General features: G+C 40.1%; 1 protein-coding gene across 2 annotated transcripts; it reads left to right on the top strand.

The window, feature by feature from the left end:
* Positions 1-3,623: 3,623 nt before the first annotated feature.
* On the top strand, positions 3,624-23,037 carry TNFSF10 (TNF superfamily member 10). Of its 2 annotated transcripts, none has more exons than XM_012736405.3 (5): positions 3,624-3,893; positions 11,558-11,753; positions 15,226-15,268; positions 18,821-18,925; positions 20,409-23,037. In XM_012736405.3, the coding sequence occupies exons 2-5, from the start codon at positions 11,616-11,618 to the stop codon at positions 20,855-20,857; spliced, it is 735 nt and encodes a 244-aa protein (XP_012591859.1). In that variant the 5' UTR covers positions 3,624-3,893; positions 11,558-11,615; the 3' UTR covers positions 20,858-23,037. The 2 variants fall into 2 exon arrangements, with proteins under 2 accessions (XP_012591859.1, XP_012591858.1); XM_012736404.3 differs by having other exon boundaries at positions 11,616-11,753.
* The last annotated feature ends 1,570 nt before the right edge of the window (positions 23,038-24,607 follow it).

Genomic DNA, 24,607 nt, shown 5'->3' on the forward strand with positions numbered 1-24,607 from the left:
TCTACTACAGCTTTCAGCTGGTCTTATCCACCTTGGTCTCAGGTCACCCACATGGCTCATTTTCAAGATTAAAATCACCAGAACAGAACTTCTCAAATCATCAAGGTACTATGCATTCATTAGCCACATCCTTCCCAAACACTTCCTTGATATTTTGAGTTGTCTGCATTGCATTGGTTCCACAATGCAACTCATATTCTAAAATAACACAAGTTTTTGACTTATCCATGGTTTCACAAAAATTGCTCTAAAAAATTTGACAGATAATCACAAGCCAAAATGTGTGTTTGCAAGACTGAGGATGTACCTTCACAATAAAAATGAAACAAGAAGTGTCAAAGTGACATGTCAGAGATATCAACTGTCAAACTGAGTACTTAGGGAAATCGGATATTTCATACTTAATAACCTAATAGCTCTTCCCTTGGTCTTCAGCCTACCCTGCAGAGTTCAGACTTGCCCTACAGTTGTATGATTCAATTCCTTCAAACTAAATCTCTCTCTCTCTCTCTCTCTCTCCACACACACACACACACACACACACACACACACACATTCTAATGGCACTGTTTACCTAGAGAACCCTAAAACAACTATTGCACTGAAAATCTTCACATTTTATTATAACTGAGAAAAAGAGGGGCATTGAGGGTGTACCAGGAGAAGTATATCTTTCTGACTTTCAGATATGAACAAGAAGGCATATTGCCCTAGATTCTGCTGGTGTTTATTTTTGTTGTTGTTGTTGTTGTTTGTTTTGTTGAGACAGAGTCTCACTCTGTTGCCCAGGCTAGAGTGCTGTGGTGTCAACCTAGCTCACAGCAACCTCAAACTCATGGGCTCAAGCGATCCTACTGCCTCAGCCTCCCGAGTAGCTGGGACTACGGCATGTGCCACCATGCCCAGCTAATGTTTTCTATATATTTTTAGTTGGCCGATTAATTTCTTCCTATTTATAGTAGAGACCGGGTCTCACTCTTGCTCTGGCTGGTTTTGAACTCCTGACCTTGAGCGATCCACCCGCCTCCCAGAGTGCTAGGATTACAGCCCTGAGGAGCAGTCTTAAGAGAAAGCCAACCTGTGGAAAACAGATGTGAGAAGGAAATAACCTAACTCTGGATGATACTGGATTTCCGGAGTCAAGTTGCCCAAGCTCTCAACATACTGATAGGTGAGCTGATAACTTTGCTTATATTTTGAAGTGGGCATTTATCTTTTCCTTTAGTCGACCAGCATACAACCTACTTCCTATGTTGGGATTCCCCCACCTTACAAGCCAGAGCCCACTTTTCACCAGAGTGATAGAAAATGTTGGATTCTCACCTTCTTATCTTACCTTGAAGCAAGGGTGTGACACGACCTAAGCATAAATACACACGAAACAGAAGCTAGTGAGGAATTATGAAGCTTCCTGAAGTATGAAGCAGAAGCAGGTGCTGAGCAAATTCTGTTCTGGGGGTTTTGGCCAGTGACCCCGTATTCAGTTTCTAGAAACAGCAGTATCATTGGTTTTAGGTAGGAGCAGCGTCTGATGTCTAGTGTAGGTAGTACCTGTGGCACACCTCTGATGTGTGTGTCCTGTGGTGGCTGCAGTTACAGTGCTACCAGAATGACTTTGTGGACACATTTTGGCTTTTCTGGATTTGACAGTGCCAAGTCTAACTTTCCAACAACTTTAATTTCCACAAACCTCAACTCCCTAATATCCTTTTGAAAAAAGCGCTTTTTCTATTTCTATTTGTCTGAATTGGTTTCAGTTGCTTGGAGTTAAAATACCACTTGACATTTTGTTGAAGCTATCTTCAGTAGTGCTCTCTGTTAACTAGAGCTAAATGTATTTAAATGATTCCCAGTCCTAGGCTCTATCAGTTATTTATTGCCACAATAATGCTCTGAGGCCAACAACTCAGTAGATTCAAACAATTATGTATTCTTGTCTGTGGGTTGCCTGGCTGATCTAGGTTGTGTTCGGCTCACCTTGGCTGCAAAATGTAGATCGGGTCTAGTTCAGCTCCATTTATCTCTCATCCTCCTCAGACTACCCAGTTTGTCTTCTCATGAAAATAACAGAGTTGGGAAAAACCAACTGTGCAATTTTAATCAAGCCTTCTCTTGTTAGGTCCACTAGTATCCCAATAGCCAAACCACATGAATAAGCCCAACATCAGTGAAACGGGGAAATACACTTTCTATATTCACTACGTGATGAACATGACAAAGGGTATGAATAGATAGAGGGATGAAGAATTGGGAACAATAATGAAATATACCACCTCAACTTATACTGGCTCCACCCTTATACCTCCCCAAACAAAAAACAGTGTTAGCTAATAGCTGCTGGTGGTATAACTGCTTCGTAGCTATGGAAGTCTTACCACAAGAGGTCTTGGATACAACTGCCTTCAGATAAAAAAAAATGAATCCCTTATTACCTTTGAATAATCAGGCAATGATAGAATCATAAAATAATTGGACTTTCAGTCATCTTAAATACACTCTAGTAAATATTATGGGGTGATTAATAAGAAAACTAAAGTACCAAAAGGTAAGTGACCTCCTCAGGGTTGTAGAGCTACGAAATGGCAGAGCAACTAAAATTCACATCAATTTCCTTCTGGGTAAATGCCTCGAACCCTTAGCTATTTACCCACATTATATTTAAAAGTTTATTGTATTTCTCAAAAAGCTTATTGTATTTCTCAAACCATTTAGTGCTCCTCCTCCATATCACACTAGATATAAATTTACATGTGTGTTTGGGAACTTCTGCCTGTCCACCCACAATCGATGGCTGCTGGTTCAGGCTAGAAATCTCATGGGTATTGGGACAACTGAGTTCCCAGAGTAACGATTGCAAACTGTTGCCAGGTGAGTACTCTTAAGTGACACAAGTTATCTGTCCCCTATTTACAAATGCTTTGAAGATTATAGCCCTTATAATTAAATCCTTACATGCAAAATACATTTTTAAAAATCTTTACAGATCTTCCCAGGGCACTAGTGGTAGCAATAGCTTCTGTTTTCCCCTCCAATTAAAGGCAGCGTTGGTACCTAATAGCTGGGAGATCTGGGGCTGAGTCCTGAATCTGTGACCCTGGGCAAAGCAAATTAACTTATGGGAGCCTCCTTTTCCTAGTCTGTGAAAGAGGGATGGTAACAATGAGATGCTGTGATGGGGTTAATATATTGGAAAACATCCATGTGTTTTTCTCCTTTGCCTTTCTGAGTGTGCCAACTGCTTCCTTCCTCTTCAGCCTGACCCACAAGTATATTACCTTGGAAGGGGTGGGGTAGGGGAAGGAGATTAGAATTTGTGTCAGAAGGTTTGCAAAGAGAAAGAAGGAATCAACATTTAGATTCTGGCATTCAGAACAGGGTTATGCAGCAAGACAATTGCTCTGAGAGTGTATTTCTCCTTTCCTTCATCCACTCCCACCCCAGCCCTCTTCCCACACCTCAAGGTGTTTTTATCACAGTAGCATGAGAAAAACCAAGTCTGGAAATGCAAGGCTAAAATGAAAGGCTAACAATTCTCTCATCACTTAGAAAATGGGAGTTGTGCCTATGGCAGCTGTGTTTTGGCAATGGACAACTAGGGGAGGGACAGACACAGATGTGGGCTGGCCCCAGGTTTCTAGCACTCCCTGGGAGACTGTCCTGGAGTTAGTTAGGTTTCATTTTCCTGTGAACGACAAAAGGATATAAGAAGGGCTCCAGTAAACAGCTGCCTGGCTAAAATGGGACAGGCAGAGCCCAGGATAATGGCTGGGACTCAGGCCCTCGGGAATTCCAGTGCCGGGCAGACCTGCACGCTGATCCTGGTCTTCACCGTGCTCCTGCATGTCCTCTGTGGGGCTGTGACTTACATGTACTTGACAAACCAGCTGAAGCAGGTCAGTGCAATGCCTGCAGTCCCAGGTTAGCTGCCTCTCCTTTGCCTCTCTGCTTGCTCTTCTCTGAAAACTTTACTGTGGAAGAAAATGCTCCCTTTCTCTGTCAGGAGGTTCTAACTGCTAATGCATATAATTAATGAGGCTTTTACAAAGGATTGTGTGAACCAAGTGCTGTTACTAGCAGGTGCAGGCAACAAAATTCCAGAGGATTTTTGTTTGTTTGTTTTTAAAAGTATATGCATTTTATAATACTATTAATTGTAATCATTCATGACTGCTTTCTGCTAAATGCTTTATAATTCTTGATTCATGAGTACTTCGGAGTGAGGGTAGCTGCATCAGGACAGAAGGTGTGTCTGCTTTTGCTCACCTCTGAGGTCTAGCATACAGCTCCCAAGTGGCCACTGATACTTAATACTTGTTGTTCACTAAATACTTGGGTTCACTAAATATTTAGGTTCACTAAATACTTGTTGAATTAATGAACAGCCTTCACAAATGTGGTAAGAACTACTAATATGTAGGCAGCAACGGTAGAGTTGGGGCTCAACCCAAAGCCAGGCTCTAAACCACTGAACACTGTGGTCTTGTGTTTCAGGTGTAGCTAATCCCAGTGGACAGAAGTTACAAAAGATCGAGAGTCCCGCCCTGCATAGACAGCAACGCCCTTTCGGGACTGTTTGCTTATCCTCAGACTTCAGGGCTATTAACCAATGCATCTCGCTCCCACACCTTTTAAATATATATATATACATATATATATACATATATATATATTAAATTTTTAGGTAGAAAGCCTTCACATAGACAAGTCAGACTTTCAAAAGTTTTGGAGGTAGAATAATGTGCATGTGAACAAAATCAGAACCAAGCTTTGGAATACCCGGTTTCCTTTTCCTCCAAAACTGAACATAGGGTGGAGGTAAATCAGGTCTCCCAAATGTTTCAGTTTAAGATCTGCAGCATTCCTGTGTTGGAAATAAGAGAAAATGCAAAGGCTTGACATTCTGCCTATTTCCTGAACACAGGCATGTCATGGGTAGTATTTGTAATAAAGAAGTTATTAGCTAGATTCAGCATTTTACTGATCATGATAAAATAACTGAAAATAAAACTGCACTTTATACCCATGGACATTCAGTTATAAATCCTGGTATGTCTGACAATAAAAAAAAAAACCAAAAACTTAGTGCCATTTAAATTTATGATTTTCTCAATAAAAAGTTTTGGAACTATGAATGTAAAATTGCTAAAAATAAAACAACTCAACTTTTGGCTTCTAATATATATTTTTACTAATTGCATATTATATAGTACAGAATTACAAACTGGAAGGAATTTTGGACACCCCCCCCCTATTTTAGAGATGAGGAAACTATAAATGACTTACTGAACCTAAGACATGGCTTTGGAGGCAGAGATGGGGCTAGCATCTGCTCTGTGGGCACCTAGGTAACCCTCCTTCCTCCACAGCAAGGTGCCTATAATATTTATGTCCTGCATATCTGCTCCTCATGATGCACAGCGTATCCTGCAATAGCAACTAAAAAATGCAAGGCTAAGCAGTTCAGAAAAATATAAATTGTGCAAAAACCATTGAGTGTTAATTATCTGTTAAGAAAATACTGTTTGTATACCCTGTAGAGTGTAAATTTGGTTATTTCAATCAGTTAGAAATTTTTCTTTTGGAAATAGATGAAGTAGACTCTTCTTTCATTTGCAAGTTATTATGAAAATTATGGCTACCATTATATGACTAGGAAAGTCATCTTTATTGTGGGGCACATTTAGAAGAGTCTGTATCTCTATAAGGAAAAAAGTCCACATAAATATAATCATGCCTTAAGTTCTAAGTCTATGTGAGAGACTGGAATATTGCTAGGTTTACCAATTTGGAGCCAGCATGTCCTAACCTTTGGTAACTTTGCAGCATAAACAGAGTGAAGCCATTTTGCCATAAACAAGTGGCTCCATCTATGTGCACACATTACAAATTGGTTTAATTTTTAGAATGAATAAACTGGTTCTTTACTGAGCAGACTCATGCAGTTGTCGATATATGTAATCAAGTTTCTTTTTTAAATTAAATGAAAATTTCAAATAAAGTTTAACTTCTCCCACTTGCAACATTTTTCTTAATTATATATTTACATATGTATACATACATGTATGAGCATGCAGAAGAGAGTGCTAGAAAGGGAGGAGAATTAGCAGATATTGAATAATTCCTATGTGCCAGAAACTTTGAAAAGTATCACCCTGTTTCATTTTCATAACAATTCTATAGAGGCAATACAATTACCTCATTTTATGACTGAACAAAGGCTCAAGAAATTTAAGTGGTTTGTTCAAGATTACAAAACTAGTAAAAGGAAAAGCTTAATTTTTTTTTGCTTTTTATAATTTATTTTTTTCACCATATTATGGGGGTACATATGTTAAGGTTATGTATATTGCCCTCCCCCCCAATCAGAGCTTCAAGCATGTCCGTCTCCCAGTTGGTGCGCACTGCACTCATTATTTATGTATATACTCATCCCCTCCCCCCCCACCTACCCGAACCTGATAGATGTTATTCCTATATGTCCACTTAGGTGTTGATCAATTAATACCAATTTGCTGGTGAGTGCATATGGTGCTTATTTTTCCATTCTTGAGATACTTCACTTAATAGACTGGGTTCCAGCTCTATCCAGGACAATACAAGAGGTAATAGAATGGGTTCCAGCTCTATCCAGGAAAATACAAGAGGTGCTATATCACCTTTGTTTCTTATAGCTGAATGGTACTCCATGGTATACATATACCACATTTTATTAATCCATTCATGGATTGATGGGCACTTGGGTTGTTTCCACATCTTTGCAATTGTGAATTGTGCTGCTATAAACATTCGAGTGCAGGTGTCTTTTTCATAGAGTGACTTTTGTTCTTTTGGGTAGATGCCCAGTAATGGGATTGCTGGATCAAATGGTAGATCCACTTGTATCACTTTAAGGTATCTCCATATTGCTTTCCACAGAAGTTGAACTAGTTTGTGATCTCACCAGCAATGTAGGAGGGTTCCTATCTCTCCACATCCACGCCAACATTTCCATTTGTATCACTTTAAGGTATCTCCATGTTGCTTTCCACAGAGGTTGAACTAGTTTGCAGTCCCACCAGCAGTGTAGGAGTGTCCCTATCTCTCCGCATCCATGCCGACATCTGTTTTTTTTTTTTTGGACTTGCTAATAAAGGCCATTCTCACTGGATATAAGTAATATATATATTACTTATATATATAAGTATATATATATTACTTATATAAGTATATATATATATATATAAGTATATGGTTTGTGGTTTTGATTTGCATTTCCCTGAGGATTAGAGATGTTGAGCATTTTTTCATATGTTTGCTGGCCATTATTCTGTCTTCTTTTGAAAGGTTTCTGTTCATGTCCTTTGCCCACTTTTGATAGGTTCGTTTGATTTTTCTTGCTGATTTTCCTGAGTTCTAAATAGATTCTAGTTATCAGCCCTTTATCGGATGTGTAGCATATGAACATTTTCTCCCATTCTGTGGGTTGTCTGTTTGCTCTGGTGACAGTTTCTTTGGCTGTGCAGAAGCTTTTTAATTTGATCAGGTCCCACTTATTTATTTCTGTTGATGCTGTGATTGCCTTTGGGGTCTTTTTCATAAATTCTTTGCCTAGGCCAATGTCTAAAAGAGTATTTCCAATGTTTTCTAGAATTCTAACAGTTTCACAACTAAGGTTCAAGTCTGTTACCCAGCATGAGTTGATTTTTGTGAGACATGAAAGGTGTGGGTCCTGTTTCAGTCTTATACATGTGGCTATCCAGTTTTCCCAGCACTATTTATTGAATAATGATTCTTTCCCCTGTGTATGTTTTTGTCTGCTTTGTCAAAGATTAGATGGCTATATGAGGATGGTTTTATATCTGGGTTCTCTGTTCTGTTCCACTGGTCAATGTCCGTGTTCTTGTGCCAGTCAAAAGCTGTTTTAATTACTACAGCCTTGTAGTATAGTTTGAAGTCTGGTAAATTGATACCTCCCAGTATGTTTTTATTGCCTAGGATTGGAAAAAGCTTGATTTTGAACCAAGGCAATAAGAAGGTGCTCGATAAATTGTAGCCATTCTAATTACTACTGAAAAGTCTCTTGAAGGTGTCACTTTCTTCTTCAGAAATTTTCCCAAGAGAAAATAAATCTGAATTTCCTTGGGTATCTGTGTAGAGTTTAGAAAAACATATTTGACATACATATTAACTTTCTAAACAATTTCCATTTTGGTGATAAAAACTTGCAAAAGGTATAGTAAGCTAGGATTGTAGGGAGTAGACATTAAGGAAGGCTCCATAACATTGGATTGGACTTTCACAAATAAGCCTATAGACCACCAAACACAAACAATAAATATGGGCTGAGTCTCTGAAGTCTGTGTCTCTCTGAGTTAGTTTTTTGACAAGGGAATGGCCTATCACTGTTGCATCATAAATGGGGAGGCAAAAGAGAAGGTGACTCCTCTTCACATATCTCCATAAGTGATCCTTTATACTACTTATGGTTTGCAGAAAATGATTGTCAGAGACTGATGCCTATGCAGCAGAGAAGGTCAGTGCTACCATATTGCAGTCTCTGAGTCAGCAAGGGAGTCTACGCAGCAGAGAAGGTCAGTGCTACCATATTGCAGTCTCTGAGTCAGCAAGGGAGTCTACGCTGCTGACCTCTAGCTCGGTCAAGGGCTGGTTGTCCCTGGCCTAGACAACTGCCATATTTGAGACAGCACTAAAAGCACTAACCATGAAAGTCCACTTTTCAGAACTGAGGGCGTCTGGAGCTAAAGAACAGGCACCGAGTGCAAGAGCTGTCCTTCCTTTCAGAGGCATGCAAACAAAAATAGTGCACACACAATTCCTGCCCCCCCCCACAGATGTGGTTAGCTAAGGAATAAGTAGCCCCAGGCTATAATGTGCTGCAGGGAACTCATGCTCTGAAGTGAAAGGATGTGGAAAAGATGGGAAAAGAGGCAGGGAGAGAGACATAGCACGTTAATCATCATTAATCACTCTTGGAATAACCGCTGCACCCCACAACCTGCCATGTGTCTAGACACCAGAATTGACCAAGGTCTGTAGAAGAAACTTACCAAATATGATAATATAAGAAATGTGTGAGGACATGAAAGGCAGTTGGGGCTTTCTCTCTGGGTTTTTAATTGTTCAGAAATCAATGTTTATTCCTAAAATTGTCTAAAAAGTAAAACATGAAAATTAAAATTGAGATCTCTAGATAGTAGGATTATGGGTGTCTTCTATCCCTTTTATTTTATAAATTTTTATTGTCTAAGTGTTACAAATTTTCCACAGTGAATGTCATTAAAATACCTATGCTAACCATACATGATTTTCACACAGATTTAAAGAACATGACATGTTTATATAGTCTTATTAGAAAACAACTACATACAAATTGCACACACACAGTCTGATGTCAACCCTGTCAAGGGAGATCATCCAAAGGTTAACTGTGCAGTGGGATTATGAGTGCGTTAGTGGTTGTTTTGGGTTTTGTTTTTTTACTTTGTTTTGGCAAAGTGTCCTTTACTTTTCCATGTTTTCCAGGTTGCTTGTGTAGCCTGAATGTATCCCAGGTTTCTTAACTTTGGAGTAATCATAGAGCTATTAATACAGTAGCTTGTATGTTAATATAGTAGCTTGTCAATCTCCCACCCACATATACCCAGGACCTTACTCCATTTTCAAGGCTCCCTCTCCCACCTCCTGAGAGTGTTTCTGGAAAATCCCCGGAGAGTATCTATCGTAGGCACCAGCCAGCACTCGGTACTTACTTGGGTTGGCCCCTGCTGCTCCAGTGCCATCTCCACCCCTGTCAAACCCCACTGTCCCCAGGCAACTGTCGCTCTAGCTAGACTCCCATACTCTCAGCCCTGGCCTGCTGAGGCAGCTTCGAGCTGCAGTGAAGTCACCAGGGAGACTGCTCCTTCCCTCTGTGTCACAAATACCTTTTTGCCCAAACAAGTTACAGAGGTTTGTGAGCCTGCTTCTTCAGTTTAACCAAAACAACCCCTGACAGGAGTAAACTTGTACTGTCTGGGCTGAGACAGGACCAAGGATAAACTTTCTCTTCCGGGAACCACCCTTTGGCCTTGAGGCTTTTTCCTCTCCCCCTTACTGATCCTGCCCCACAGTTTCCTGGCCAAGTTCTCCTATCTCTGAATCATATGTGGCTGGCTGCCTTCCTTGGAAAAGCTTTTCAGCTTCCAAGTAATTGGAATACAACTAGATGTCTGCAGTAGAAGCACACGGGCAGGCAGGGGCAAGGAACTGTGCCTAGGTCCACTGCCAGCCACATCTAGACTCCGGTGGCCTCAGCCTCACCCTCAACTACTAGGAGAAATTTTTTCTCTTGCAATTTAAAAGAGGAAGAAAGAAAATTAAAAATATATATATTTGTTTTAAAGTAAAGGAATGTTTTATGTCAGGGTGTGTGCGAGGAATATAATACATTAACTCAGGTTTGTACTTTTGCACTCGAAGGACCTTGATCAAATGTCTAAGGGTGACATGGCTGTGTACAGTACTATGTGACTGTGGCTGGAATCTCTCATAAACAGTTATTTTATTTGAAATGAGATTGTTTTTCTGTAGGAAAGAGTAGATCATCATTAAACTTGATTCCTCTCTCAAGCACTGCAGTACCCTAAATTCGAAGAATAGATAAAAATGGTCAGTTCCTCATTTGTTTCCCCCAGATAAAGACAACTCATATTTTTACAGGAAAATAACATGTCTTCAGTCCTAGATGGTAGAAAAGAAAAAAACCTTCTGGCTTTGTGCAGACATCCTGTTTTTCTTGAGTAATAAGACATCAGCCTAAACAGTTCTGCCTGGTTTGGGGAGTATGTGTGTATATTTATAACATTGAGCAAGGACTTGTTGACATGGGCTAAGACTGTTGATAATGATTTAACTATCATAAATGTTTACAGGGAGCAAACCTTCAAATGCTGTTTAAAGTCTCTGCAGATAAATCCCTAACTAGTATTGACGTTTAATGAGATACCATTCAGATTTCTGGGGGCAACATGTACAGATTCTGCTATTCAGAGAAGCAAAATTCAGGTCAATAACTAGAATCTACTCAGCCAGTCAAATCCCAGAACAAGGAACAGAATACTACCTTTCCGCAAAAGGTTTGCCTGATTTTTATTTAGAACAAAACAAAAAAAGAAATAAAAAACAAAATCCTGGAATTTATACAGACTCCACTGCCTACCTCGTATCTAGGTGGGTTTCTGGCTTCAGAATAGGATCCCCACCATGGCAGAGCTGGAAGGGACCTCAGACAGCACCACAGTGAACCTGCTCAAAACTTTAAGGAAGAACAGACACCGGAGAGGGGAAGTAACTTGTCAAGGGACACGCAGCTGTTTAGTGACATGGGCAGGAACGGGCACTGTGACCCAGACTGCCTGGCCCACATCTGTGTTCTTTCCATCATAACCAACTACTTACTTTTAGTCTTTTGCTTAAAGGACAAGGGACAGCATGCTTACTTTTATTTCAAGCATGCATTTGTCCAAGGTGCCAAAACTTCTCTGAATCTGTCATGAGTTTCTGTTGTTTTAACTTCCAGATGAACAAAAATTAAAAGCACCTGTGCATAACGTTATGTTATACCCATCTCAACCCAGATGCAGGAAAAGTACTACAACAGTGGCATTGCTTGTTTCTTAAGGGAAGATGACGGTTCTGGGGACCCCAATGACGAAGAGAATATAAACAGCCCCTGCTGGCAAGCCAAGTTTCAACTGCGTCACCTTGTTAGAAAGGTAAGTAACCTCACCAGCAGGCATAGAAGGCCAGAGGAGAAGAAAACTTTAAGATCATCACCTCTAGACTGCACATTTTGCAAATGAGGAAACTGAGGCCCAGAGTATTTAAGGGAATTTTTCCAAATTCATAGAAGTAAGAAAAGATGGCTCAGAAGTCACCAAACAGCAGGTCCTGGCTGCCTCCTGGCCTCCAGTCATTTCTTGACCTCAGGCAGCTTCCTCAGCTAATCTAAGCTTTTAGATCACATTACAGAAACTGGCGCACACACAGGGCAATGTGCTCAAGGTCATACAGTAATAAACGGTGTGTGTAATTTTTATTTTCATTCAGAAGACAAAGGAGGCCAAATAATGATGTGATCTGATTTTTTTCTTTTTTTAACCTAGTGACATAGTCTCACTCTGTCACCCAGGCTGAAGAGTGGTAGCTCTATCATAGCTCACGGCAGCCTCAGACTCCTGGGCTCAAGCTATCTTCCTGCCTCAGCCTCCTGAGTAGCTGGAACTACATACATGTGCCATTATGCCCAGCTAATGTTTCAAAAAAATGTTTGTAGAGATGGGGTCTAGCTATGTTGCCCAGGCTGGTATTAAACTCCTGACCTCAAACAATCCTCCCACCTTGACCTCTCAAAGTGCTGGGATTACAGGCATGAGCCACTGTGCCTGGCCATGATGTTTTATAATTTTCCTACAGTGCTGATATCTGAAATTCAATACATATTTATTTTTGTTTGCATATAAAGTTGAAGAAAGAGGAAAGGAAAAGGCAAGAAAGAAATACTTTGAGAAATTGAAGATGACGTCATCTAACGTTTGGGGGATGGTCACGCTTGAAGCTCTGACTCGAGGGGGGAGGGGGAGCATGGGCAATATACATAACCTTAACATTTGTACCCCCATAATATGCTGAAATAATAAAAAAAGTATCTGTTTATGGAAGTTGCTTAAATAGGATCTGTAGCAGAAACGTAATGTTTAGCTAACAGTTTATTTTACTAAACGTGGTTAACTAATTTTACTTTCAGCAATGTGACTTAGGTCAAATCAAATTTCTTTTCTTGGGCTACTTTTTTTTTGAGAGGGGATTTAATTAATAATATTTGCCCTCTGGCTACATGAAAATGTCAGATAAGGACATGGGTATAAAAATACACTGTAAACAATGAAGCACCATTTATACATAATAGTTTAAAAACCTGCTGGGGAATTCCCAGGGTAGGAGGAGGATGTGTGTTAGACATGTTTATAAGTCCATTTTTTGGTGCTCAGGATGAGTTTTTCTGTTGCAACAGTGTCATATTGGTGGGTTGGCAGTCGGTTTATAACCCTGAGCAGTCCTCAAAGTAGAGCCCAGGCATCATCTGTGACGCTGTCTCTATGGGAAATGAAAGTGGAGTTCCACCTGGAAGGCCTAGAGGCACTCCTGCTCTGTGGCCGCCCTGGGGGCAAGCCCAGGCTGGGGCGCCCACTGCATACAAGCTGAGCAGCTGTGACCCCACATCTCCAAATGACAGTGACTGTTCAAGGGGTGAGGACCAGGAGAAGCCTAGACAGAGAAGGGTCTTGAGAAACCTGGAAAATGAAACTCCAAAATCTCTGAGGTCAGGGGGAGGAGGGGGCAGTGGCCCAGCAGGGGAGAGTGACCCCGGAACTAGGGTAGAAATCTGGAGATTGAGGGGGGAACTGGATGCTGAGGCAGGGGAGTGGGGAGATAAGAGTAGTGAGGACAGATTTTACTTATCTCTTTTCTGCTATTCTCCCTCTCCCTCGTATTCTCACATCCTACTACTAACTAGCATGGAGAGAAGAACCCAGAGGAGGTGGATGAGAATGTGGGGAAAATAATTCTCTATTTTTTCAAGCATATTAATTGAACAGACTATTTCCAGTAAATATCCTATTCCCATTTCATACATTATCGCATTTAATCGTCATGACAACTCTGTGAGAAAGGAATCATTATTATTTCCATATATATATATATATATATATATATATTTTTTTTTTTTTTTTTTTTTTTTTAGTCAGTCTCTCTCTGTCATCCAGGCTAGAGTATAGTGGTGTCGTCACAGCTTACAACAACCTCAAACTCCTGGGCTCAAGTGATCCTCCTATCTCAGCCTTCCAAGTAGCTGGGACTACAGGTGCGCACCACCACGCCTGGCTAATTTTTCCATTATTCTAGAGACAAAGGCTCTCTCTTGCTCAGGCTGGTCTCGAATTCCAGACTTCAAGTGCTAGGATTACAGGTATGAGTCACTGTGCCCAGCCTATATATTTTTAAATAGATGAAGAAATTGAAGTTCAGATGAGTTAAGTGCCTGAGCAAAGTCTCAGAGGGCTAGTAATTGAAAGATCTGAATCCAGGTCCTCTGACCATGCTTGTCATCACTTTTTTATTCCCACACAGTAGGAATGATCTTTCTCTCCTTCCTCTTGCTTCTCCTCCTTCCTTCTTTCCTTTTTGTCCCAGAATGAGAAAGAGAACAAGAATGAGAAAGAAAGCCACATACAGAGAAGGGAGAGAGAGAGAAAATGCTAAGGTTCCTCCTGCCTCCGCTTCTCCCACTCCAGCGACGCAGGACTAACTACAATCGGTCCCCCATCATCTGGGGTCAGGGCTTAAGGCAGAGGGAGAAGCCAGGAGCTTCTGGTTTGGGGTGGCAGCACAGAGGTGGTCCGTTTCTGGCAGTGCTGGGAAAGGAGAGCAGCGCTGGGCAAAGGCGGCAGGAGGGACAGAGCTGAATGGAGGGGTTTCCAAAGCCGGGAAGGAGCCAAGTCATGATCTGCCTGTTTAGTGGAAAGGCTCAGTTTTCCTACTGGTTTTCCCCATTGGCTAGCAGCAAGAGGGGGTTTTACTAGATATTTAGCATAGATATGGCAGCTTGGTAAAATATCTTCATGTTGAGAATGGCTCAGCCACATTCTCAGAAATGAGAAACTGACAAGGAGTTGCCAGCTCATACCTGATGGGCTGTGTATGATGTCTGTAGGCGTCATGGGAGGGGGGACGTGTGCCCTACATCTTGGGGCTTGAGTCTGCCCCTGGGCTCCATTCCACAGAGCACGCACGCACACACACGCTCCCAACACAGAAAACGCTGTGGCAAGACTGCCATATCCCTTGGCCACATGGACGCCTGGGTATGTCGGGCTGACCTAATGCGGCAGACGGCACCTGGCTTCTGTGCTGCTGTGGGTGTGGCCTTTCAAGGACTTCCTCCAGAAATGGAACCTGCCTGGAGCAGAGGACAACCCGTGATCACTGTGTAGGGTCAGCTATCTCAGTATTTACCCAGCTCCCACCACACCCGTACGAACGCTGTGCTTGACCAACTTAAAGCTTCCTTGATGAAATTGTATGTAGACATTTCCTGTTAGGTGTCAGCAAGAAGAGCCATAGGCATTATACGGTCAGTTTACATTTTTAGGGAAATTAACAAGCTTTATTCAATACTATTTGCAGATGATTTTGAAAACCTATGAGGAAACCATTCCTACAACTCAAGGTAGTATTTTTTGTTGTTGTTATTTAAACTTTCTGCTGTCAGTTCACAATAGGATACAGAGGCACTTCATTCTTCTCCTCTCTGCTCCCATCCATGCATTCCCCCTCTGACAAGCCACTTGTGGATTGTTTCCCTCTTTGCATTGGCAGCTAGAAAGCTCAGAACCAAATCTGTCCCCCATCTATAGTCAGAACTTTGTTTCAACTTAATCTTATTTTTCTCACATGAATTTTCCTTTCACTTCGATTTTTTCACAAATTATTTATTTTTTACCTTCTGATGTGTTATAAACAAATAAAAGTTACCCATCTTCTTTGCTTCTGACCACCACCAGGCTCTAGGCGTTGCTTTACACAAACACCCCTTGCTCCATGGACTCTTTCCCAGTGGTCTTTCCATCCACCTACAATCCTGAGCACCTACAGCCTGTGCTCTCCAAGCCACAGCACCTTCCCCATCCTGGTTGGCAGCCTTCTCTTGATCCACATCCTCCAGTACTGCGGCCCAGGCTGGCTCCCTCCGCCCTTTGGCTAGTGCCTCCTCATCCTTCACGGTCCACCTGATTGTCACCTCTTCAGAGAGCCCTTCCCTGGGCACCTTTCTGAGTAAGTTCCCCTGCACCCTGTTGCCTGCTGTTTCCATCACACTTGCCTTGTTCATTTCCCATTACTTACGTATGTATTTTTTTATCCACGTGCCGTCTGCTTTCCTATTAGATTAAAGATCCACAAAGACAAAAAACATGTCTCTTTCTTTTACCCTCTAAACCCAGCACCTAACCCTACGCTTCAAGCCTGGTCGGTTCTGTTCCCCACCACGCACGCCAGGCCCTTACTTACCTTACTCACCCCACCTTCAGTCTCTGCATGTATGTGTGTGTGTGTTTTTGTTGTTGAGGTAAAATTCACATAATATACAATGAATCCCTTTGAAATGCACAATTCAGTATAATTAGTGCATTCGCAATGTTGTGCCACTGCCACCTCTCTCTACCCAGAAAATTCTTAATATGTATTTTTAGAATGAATAAATGAATAAGTAAATTAAATGACTGAATTAAATTTGCTACTTCTTCACCTTTGGCTCACCGTATCCTCATCTTCCCATGCTACTGGCCATATTGGCCTGAATACAGACACCAGAGACTTACAGACCTGGGGCACTCCAGCCAGGCAGAAAAGAAATAGTTTTTTAATATGTGTTGCTCATGACGTCTTCCGACTTTTACAGCTATCCTTTTCCAACACAATAAACTTCCTCATCACTTTACAACCCCCATTTTCCTTATCTCTTATACTTTGTACTCTCTTAAATATGAAGGACAAGACCTGGTTCTGGGGTCTAAGCATTCATTTCCCCAAAGGTAAAATCAGTAGTCAGAATGTGGAACATTCCACCCGTTCTGATGAGGCATACCAGATTCCTGTCTACAGTAGATGCATGTACTGTTTTCAGTTGTGGAAGAATAATATTCCTTTTATTCATTCTAATAAGGTGGAGAAATCATGTACTACTCTGTATACCAAGGTGTATTCATGACATCGAGATATACATATTTGCAAGTTTCTTTTCTGGGAGTTGTTTGATATAGCCAGTAGGAAATTTCCTCTCACTAAAATTTGCTTGCAAATCAAGGCTTTCCCGTTCATATTCTTGCGATGACCTAAATGCAAGATATTTATAATTGGATTCAGTTATTTAATGTTTAAAAGCAATGTTAAGGGTCAGGGGCAGGCAAAGCATTATGAATTATTTAACAGTGAAGGTTAGAGGTAAATGGACACATCAACCTTGAAAGCTGAGCATTCTGAGACTAATATGTAATTGGCTATTTGTCTCCATGCCACATTTGGTCTTTGGTGTCATATAAACGCCCACTCGTCCTGAATAAGTAGCAACAAATACCAGATAGATGGAAGAGATTCTCATTTCCCATTCATTCCTTTGGGAATTTTATCACCTCCTTTAGTTTCCTTTGCTACCATCCTAGATTAAAGCCCCCTGTTCTTAGTCCTGATCAATTATGATAGTCTGGCAACTCTCCTGCCAGCCTGCAGCCCTCTCACCCCCATCTGTCAAACCCTCCTGTGGCATAGGTTGGCTAAAGCACAATACTTACCTCTCCGCTTTCCTGAACAAAACCTTTCAGAATCTCCCCAGGACCTGTAGAGTCCAAATCTCTGAGCCAAACGTTAGATCTTATAGTTTGGTTCCTCGTTCAAGCCTGAAGCTGAAATGGAATTCCTCCTTGGCCGGTGTCCAGGAATGCTTTGTGCGTTTTCCTTGGGCCTCTGCTCTAGCTCTTTGGGAAATCCTTTCTCCCATGCCTGCAGGCCCCAGGCCTGCCCACCCCTATCTTGTTCAGACATTTATCCTTGTACCTCAAACACTTTCTTGCATTTGCTTGTTTATAATTCTTTCTCCTCATCTCTAGAAGTCTGCCCAGCACATATGTTCTGGGCACGTTGGTTTGCTGGAGCAAGGGAATGAGAGAGCCTCAGCACCGTCTCCTCCACAAACCCTCCTGACCTCAGCTCTCCCTGACCTCAGAGGAGGAATCTTTCCCTCCTCTGAACACTCATCACCCTTTATTTCCATTTCTCACAGATAAACGTTCACTTTCTAATTCATATCTTCAATAGAAGCCTGTACGACCATTGTGGTCTCAGTCAGTGGAATCAACAATTAATCTTTGTAGCCCTGTAGGAGGTAGTATATGCCTTGCAGTATATGCCTTGCACCTGGCAGTATTTGTTTGATGAAAGAATATAATTTATCTTAACAACCAATATAAGCACACTTGGGAATTTTAAGCTGATTTTTTAAAGAGAGTAGTTTGTTGAATTTGAATTGTTTTTTAGGCTTGCCCCAAAGTATGTTGGACGGTGGTCAGTAAATGTTATCTCTGTTTATTATGATCCCGTGAATCAGAAATTTATATGCTCATATACTGAATATCATGGCCAGCATGTATTCCTATCCCTTTTTTAGGGTGGGAGAGAGGTTGCAGGATGACTGTTGGATACCAGTTTGCAGCATTTATGGGCAGTTATTATTGCTACTCCTTTAGAATCAGTAGTAGCCAGCAAAGAGGAAAAGATAATTGAGATGACAAAAATTGGCACCACTCAAATTGTTTCTACATATAACTCAAAGTGGAAATTTTCCAATACATGGTTATTTGCTCACTTTAAATCACTCATGAGGATTATTACAAGTCTGCAGTTATTCATTTACTTATTTACTTACTTAGAGGGAAAGGGGCCAGAAGTTTCACCTTGTTATGTTCTACTTGGACCTTGTCTGTGAAACACTGTTAAATTATAATCCAAGTTATTGCTTATCCTTCCCATCTAAAGTACTTTTCAAATTAAACATAAGCTGAAGTAGATTATCATTCTATAAAGTAGGCTATTTTTAATAAAAAACCCATAGAATCAACTTTGGAAGCCCAGTATGTTTACAATGCCTTGTTGACAACAGCTGTGAACAGCTACGTACTTGAGAACTAGTTTGATAAATGCTGATGATTGCTTGTCATTTCTCTTTTAGAAAGGCAACGATTTATTCCTGCCCCAGTAAGAGACAGCGGTTTTCCGAGAGTAGCAGCTCACATAACTGGGACCAGACGAAGAAGCAACACGTTCCCTCTTCCACGTAAGAGAAATAACAAACAAGTGACTTACAGGAAAACAATGGAAACATTGTTCTGAATTTTTTTAACTTTTACCTGAAATGTTTATATGGCTATCTACAAAATGCTCAGTAATAATCAGGTCTCGGATTGTTTTCAGAAGCAAAATTACAGACAAATAGCTCAGTGACTGCCGTGGCATAACTGGCCTCAGGAAAGTTACAAAGTGAGAGAACTTTATCTTTGAGGTTCCCGGCCTCCTGGTTTTGCTTTCTTCTTCTTCTTTAATTTTTCTCTCTCTTTCTCTTTTATGATTACTTATTCCATCATTTTTGCACTCTCCTTCTTGCACTTCCATCAAATCTTTGTTCTCTTCAAAAGTTCTAAATCATTTACTCTCACTATGAATCACTAGGCACTCCTAGTGGCATTTATAAGTTAAAGCATAGGAAATTGCCAATATTTGACCATTTTTCACTGACATAAATGTCTGTTTCATCTAGCTTAACAAAATATGTGCAGTCTAATTATTATCTAGGTAGAACACATGTCAATATAGTGCTGTAATGCTGTGTACGGGTCTTATAGTATAAATACCTAGATTGCAATTCCAGCTGCTCCTCACCTAGATATATGTTCTCAGCAAATTTAACCCAATCAAGCTTAAGTGTCTTCATGTGCAAAGTAGAGATAATTCTTAATTCATAAAATGGTGAAAACCAACAGTAGCACATGCAAAATGTCTAGTCTATTGTAAGTACTCAATACAGTCACCATTATTATTATGAGAGGTTTTGTCTCAAGTTAAAAAAAATTCAGATATAAATAAATAGATTAAAAAGGATGTTTTAGGGGATTTCATTTGTTTGTTTTGTTTTCTAGGCAGTTGCCTTCCTGGTATGCCTGGTATTTATAAAACTCAAGTTTTATAAATTGACATTTATCAATGCCTACAAGTGTGATAATTATTATAATGTTAGTGTTTGCTATTTACCAACAAACATGATAGTTGGTTTAAGCTCTTGAAAAGCTAAATTTTGCACCAATCATGGAAATGAACCCAAAGTTAAAGGAATATCATATTTCGGTAGGGGCCTTTTTCCTTTAAAATCTCTACGTGTTAAGGATTCAGGGATCTGAGGATCTTTAAATCTGGGCTCCTTTGCCAAACCTCCTGCCTCTCTTATTTTGGACTACACATGCCTTCTGTTTTAGATGGTTCCTTTGACGAAGGAAAGCTGTGAAAGACCAGTGAGGGACCCAAAGAGTCACAAAGGAATGGCAAGAAGTCCAGAACTCTAGGCTTATGGAAGTGGAAGTAGTTACATTTCTTTTGGCTTCCTTCTAGATGATCCATTGGAGTTCACCAGCACAGGATGGGAGGAAGGGGTTCAGCACAGAAGTTCTACCCAGGAGTAAAGATTGCTGGCCACAACTGCTAGGAAATGCCTTGCTTTGCTACAAACTCCCTTCTGTTAACTCTCTGTTTCTCTAATCTTCATTCAGGACCCAAGAATGAAAAGGCTTTGGGCCAGAAAATAAACTCCTGGGAGTCATCAAGGAAAGGACTTTCATTCCTGAACAATTTGCACTTGAGGAATGGAGAACTGGTTATCCACCAAACAGGGTTTTATTACATCTATTCCCAAACATACTTTCGATTTCAGGAAATTGAGGAAATTGTGGGAACAATTTCAGAAGAGAACAGAAAGAAAAACAAACAGATGGTACAATATATTTACAAATACACAAGTTATCCTGACCCTATACTGCTGATGAAAAGTGCTAGGAATAGTTGTTGGTCTAAAGATTCGGAGTATGGACTCTATTCCATCTATCAAGGGGGAATATTTGAGCTTAAGGAAAATGACAGAATTTTTGTTTCTGTAACTAATGAGAAGTTAATAGACATGGACCAAGAAGCCAGTTTTTTCGGGGCCTTCTTAGTTGGCTAAGTGATCTGCAAAGAAAAAGCAATAACTTCAAAGTGACCCTTTTTCAGGATGATATGAAGATGTTCCAAAAAATCTGACCGAAAAAAGGCAACCTGAATGGAGCAGCAGAAATCAGGGCATTTGGTCTCCTGTGAACAGGAAAAGAAATGGGAAAGTGGAAATGACAAACACAGGCCAATCAGCAGAAAAGAGCCAGATAACTCCCAACCCTGACCCCGTGCTGTCAAATATCAACATCTGATATACTGTATTTCTGCATAACTGCCTAAGATTGCATCATTTATTGTGACTCTGCCTGAAGAACATTAATTACTTTTATCATCCAAAATCATGACACAAAACATTTTATTTCATCATTTAAACTAACCAGTTGGTGAAAAAATTAATTGGAGCATTTGTCTAATCTACTCAAATTGCTATTCCTAAACACAGCAAAATTTATACTCTTTGGTTGGATGCTCAAACATTGCTTTAAATATGTTCTAATGAAATAGCTCTCTTTCTTTTTTTAAAAACGTTGTGGGGCTTTTTTTTGTTGTTTGTTTTTGAGAAGAGTCTCACTCTGTTACCCTGGCTAGAGTGCCATAGCATCAGCCTAGCTCACAGTAACCTCAAACTCCTGGGCTCAAACCTCCCGAGTAGCTGGGACCACAGGCATGTGCCACCATGCCCAGTTATTTTTTTTATTTTATTTTATTTTTTTAGTAGAGATGAGGTCTCACTCTTGCCCAGGCTTGTCTCAAACTCTTGACCGCAAGCAATTCTCCCTCCTTGGCCTCCCAGAGTGCTAGGATTACAGGCGTGAGCCACCACACCTGGCCAATAGCTCTTTTTCAAAAGAACTAATTTTTATTTACAACATACTACGGACATGTGGCACTTCTGACCCTTCTTACTTTAGTGTCTCCATAGCACCAATCAATTATGAAATTGATTTATTTGTTATCTTGTTTTTGAAAACTTCTCTCCTCTCAATAGAATATAGTCATCTCTTGGTATCCACAAAGAACTGGTTCCAGGACCCCCCGCTTCCTACCAAAATCCACAGTTGCTCAAGTCCCTTAAATAAAATGGTGTAGTATTTGCATATACCATGTTTTCCCGAAAATAAGACCTACCCATAAAATAAGCCCTAGCAGGATTTCTAAGCATTTGCACAATATAAACCCTAACCCAAAAATGAGACCTAGTGATGGGCGTGGCTATGAAGCTATCTGCACAACCCATGCATTTCATCACGGAGCAGTAAAGAAGACAGCAGCCCTTCTCATGTGCCCCATGAGAGCTCTATTGCTCGACATGAGAGATTGAGGCCAATGGTTCTAAATGAAATAGAGTCGCAAGAATTCAGGATGGAATTCGGGGTTTGGAGAGTTATGATGATGTTCCAGAAGAAGATGACTTAACTATATTTGAATAAATGTAGATTGTTGTACCATACTTAAAAAAAAACAACACATCCCCTGAAAATAAGCCCTAGGGTATCTTCTTGTCTCTGAAAAATAAATATAAGACCCTGTCTTATTTTCGAGGAAACATGGTAATATACACACATCTTCTCATATACTTTAAATCATCTCTAGACTACTTGTAATACCAAATATAATGTAAATGCTATGTAAATAATTATCATATTGTATTTTTAATTTGTATTGTTTTTGTATTATTATTTTTAATTTTTTCCAAATATTTTTGATCTATGGTTGGTTGAATCTGTGAATGTGTTACCCAAAGATACAGAGGGCTAATGTGTAAGCATTGTGGTATCAGGGAACATTTAATCTTGTTTATACCTGTATCCCCAGTACTTGGAACAATACCCAAATATGTTTTGTGGGGGTATTATGTGTGGGTACTAGCGTGGTACTATGTATGGTTACCCACACAAAATATATTTGTGAATATGTGGATGACTGACTGACTGACTGAATTAACGAATATTTAACCATATGGAAAACATAGGGAAGTATTTCCCACCTTACCCCTTACAGCAAAATAACATCAGAGAATTCTAAAAGTTCGAAGTGGAGAAGACCTTTTAATCCAAGATTTAAAACTAGAAGAAAAAGATGGACATTTTTGATAACATATAGCATGGGGATAGGAAAGAGAATTCATTTTTGTACTAAAATTTTGAAGTATGCATTACTTTTTCAATAAAGTGACATTATGCTGATGTATGTCATTTTTGTTTTAGTGTTCACATTTGTTTTATATTGTCAAGATTACTAAAAATGGGGGAAAGGACTTATCTTTTTTCATGATATATTTTATTTGACACATCTTACAGAAGAAATAAGTTGCTCGCTTTTATTTAATATGATCAAATGTATCAATCCTTTTCTCTATGGTTAGTGCTTTGGTTATGGGTTGAATTATATCCCCAGAAAAGACATGTTAAAGTCTTACTCTCCAGTACCTCAGAATGTAATCTTATTTGAAAATGGGGTCATTGTGAATGTAATTAGTTAAGATGTAGTTACAGTGGAATAGAGTGGGCCCTTAATACAATATGACTGGTGTCCTTATAAGAAAAGGGAAATGTGACTGCAGAGACACACAGGGAGAACACTAGAGAAAACAGACGCAGAGAAGGGAGTGTTGCATCTGCAAGCAAAGTAAGACGAAGAATTGATGGCATCATCAGAATCTAGGAAGAAACAAGGAAGGACTGATTCTATCCAGATTCTCAGAAGAGGCATGGTGCTGCTGACACCTTAATTTCAGACTTCTGGGCTCCAGAACTGTAACACATTTCTGTTGTTGAAAGCCATCTAGTTTGTGACACTTTGCTCCGGCAGCCATAGGATGCTAATATAGCTTTCCATATCTTGTTCAAGAGACCTCTTCCAGGAAATAGCAGAGGATGTAAACAGGTAGAAAACCATACCATGCTCATGGGTTGGCAGAATCAACATTGTTAAAATGTCTATATTACCCAAAGTGATCTACAGATTCAATGCAATCCCCATTAAAATACCAACATCATTTTTCACAAATATAGAAAAGATAATTTTACTCTTTGCATGGAACCAGAGAAGACCCCATATGGCAAAAGCAATCCTAGGCAATAAAAACAAAATAGGAGGTAACAATTTACCCGACTTCAAACTATACCACAAGGTTATAGTAATTAAAACAGGTTTGTTCTGGTACAAGAACAGGGACATTGACCAGTGGAGCAGAACCGAGAACCCAGATATGAAACAATCCTCATATAGCCATCTAATATTTGACAAAGCAGACAAAAACATACACTGGGGAAAAGAATGCTTATTCAGTAAATGGTACTGGGAAAACTGGATAGCCACATGTATAAGACTGAAACAGGATCCACACCTTTCACCTCTCACAAAAATCAACTCACGCTGGGTAACAGACTTGAACCTAAGGTGTGAAACTGTTAGAATTCTAGAGGAAAACATTGGAAATACTCTTTTAGACATTGGCCTAGGCAAAGAATTCATGAAAAAGACCCCAAGGGCAATCACAGCATCAATAGAAATAAATAAATGGGACCTGATCAAATTAAAAAGCTTCTGCAGAGCCAAAGAAACTGTCACCAGAGCAAACAGACAACCTACAGAATGAGAGAAAATTTTCACATTGCTACACATCCAATAAAGGGCTGATAACTAGAATCTATTTAGAACTCAGGAAAATCAGCAAGAAAAAATCAAACAACCCTATCAAAAGTGGGCAAAGGACATGAACAGAAACTTTTCAAAAGAAGACAGAATAATGGCCAAC

Source organism: Microcebus murinus, chromosome 1 (genome assembly GCF_040939455.1).
Source record: "Microcebus murinus isolate Inina chromosome 1, M.murinus_Inina_mat1.0, whole genome shotgun sequence".
NCBI lineage: Eukaryota > Metazoa > Chordata > Mammalia > Primates > Cheirogaleidae > Microcebus > Microcebus murinus.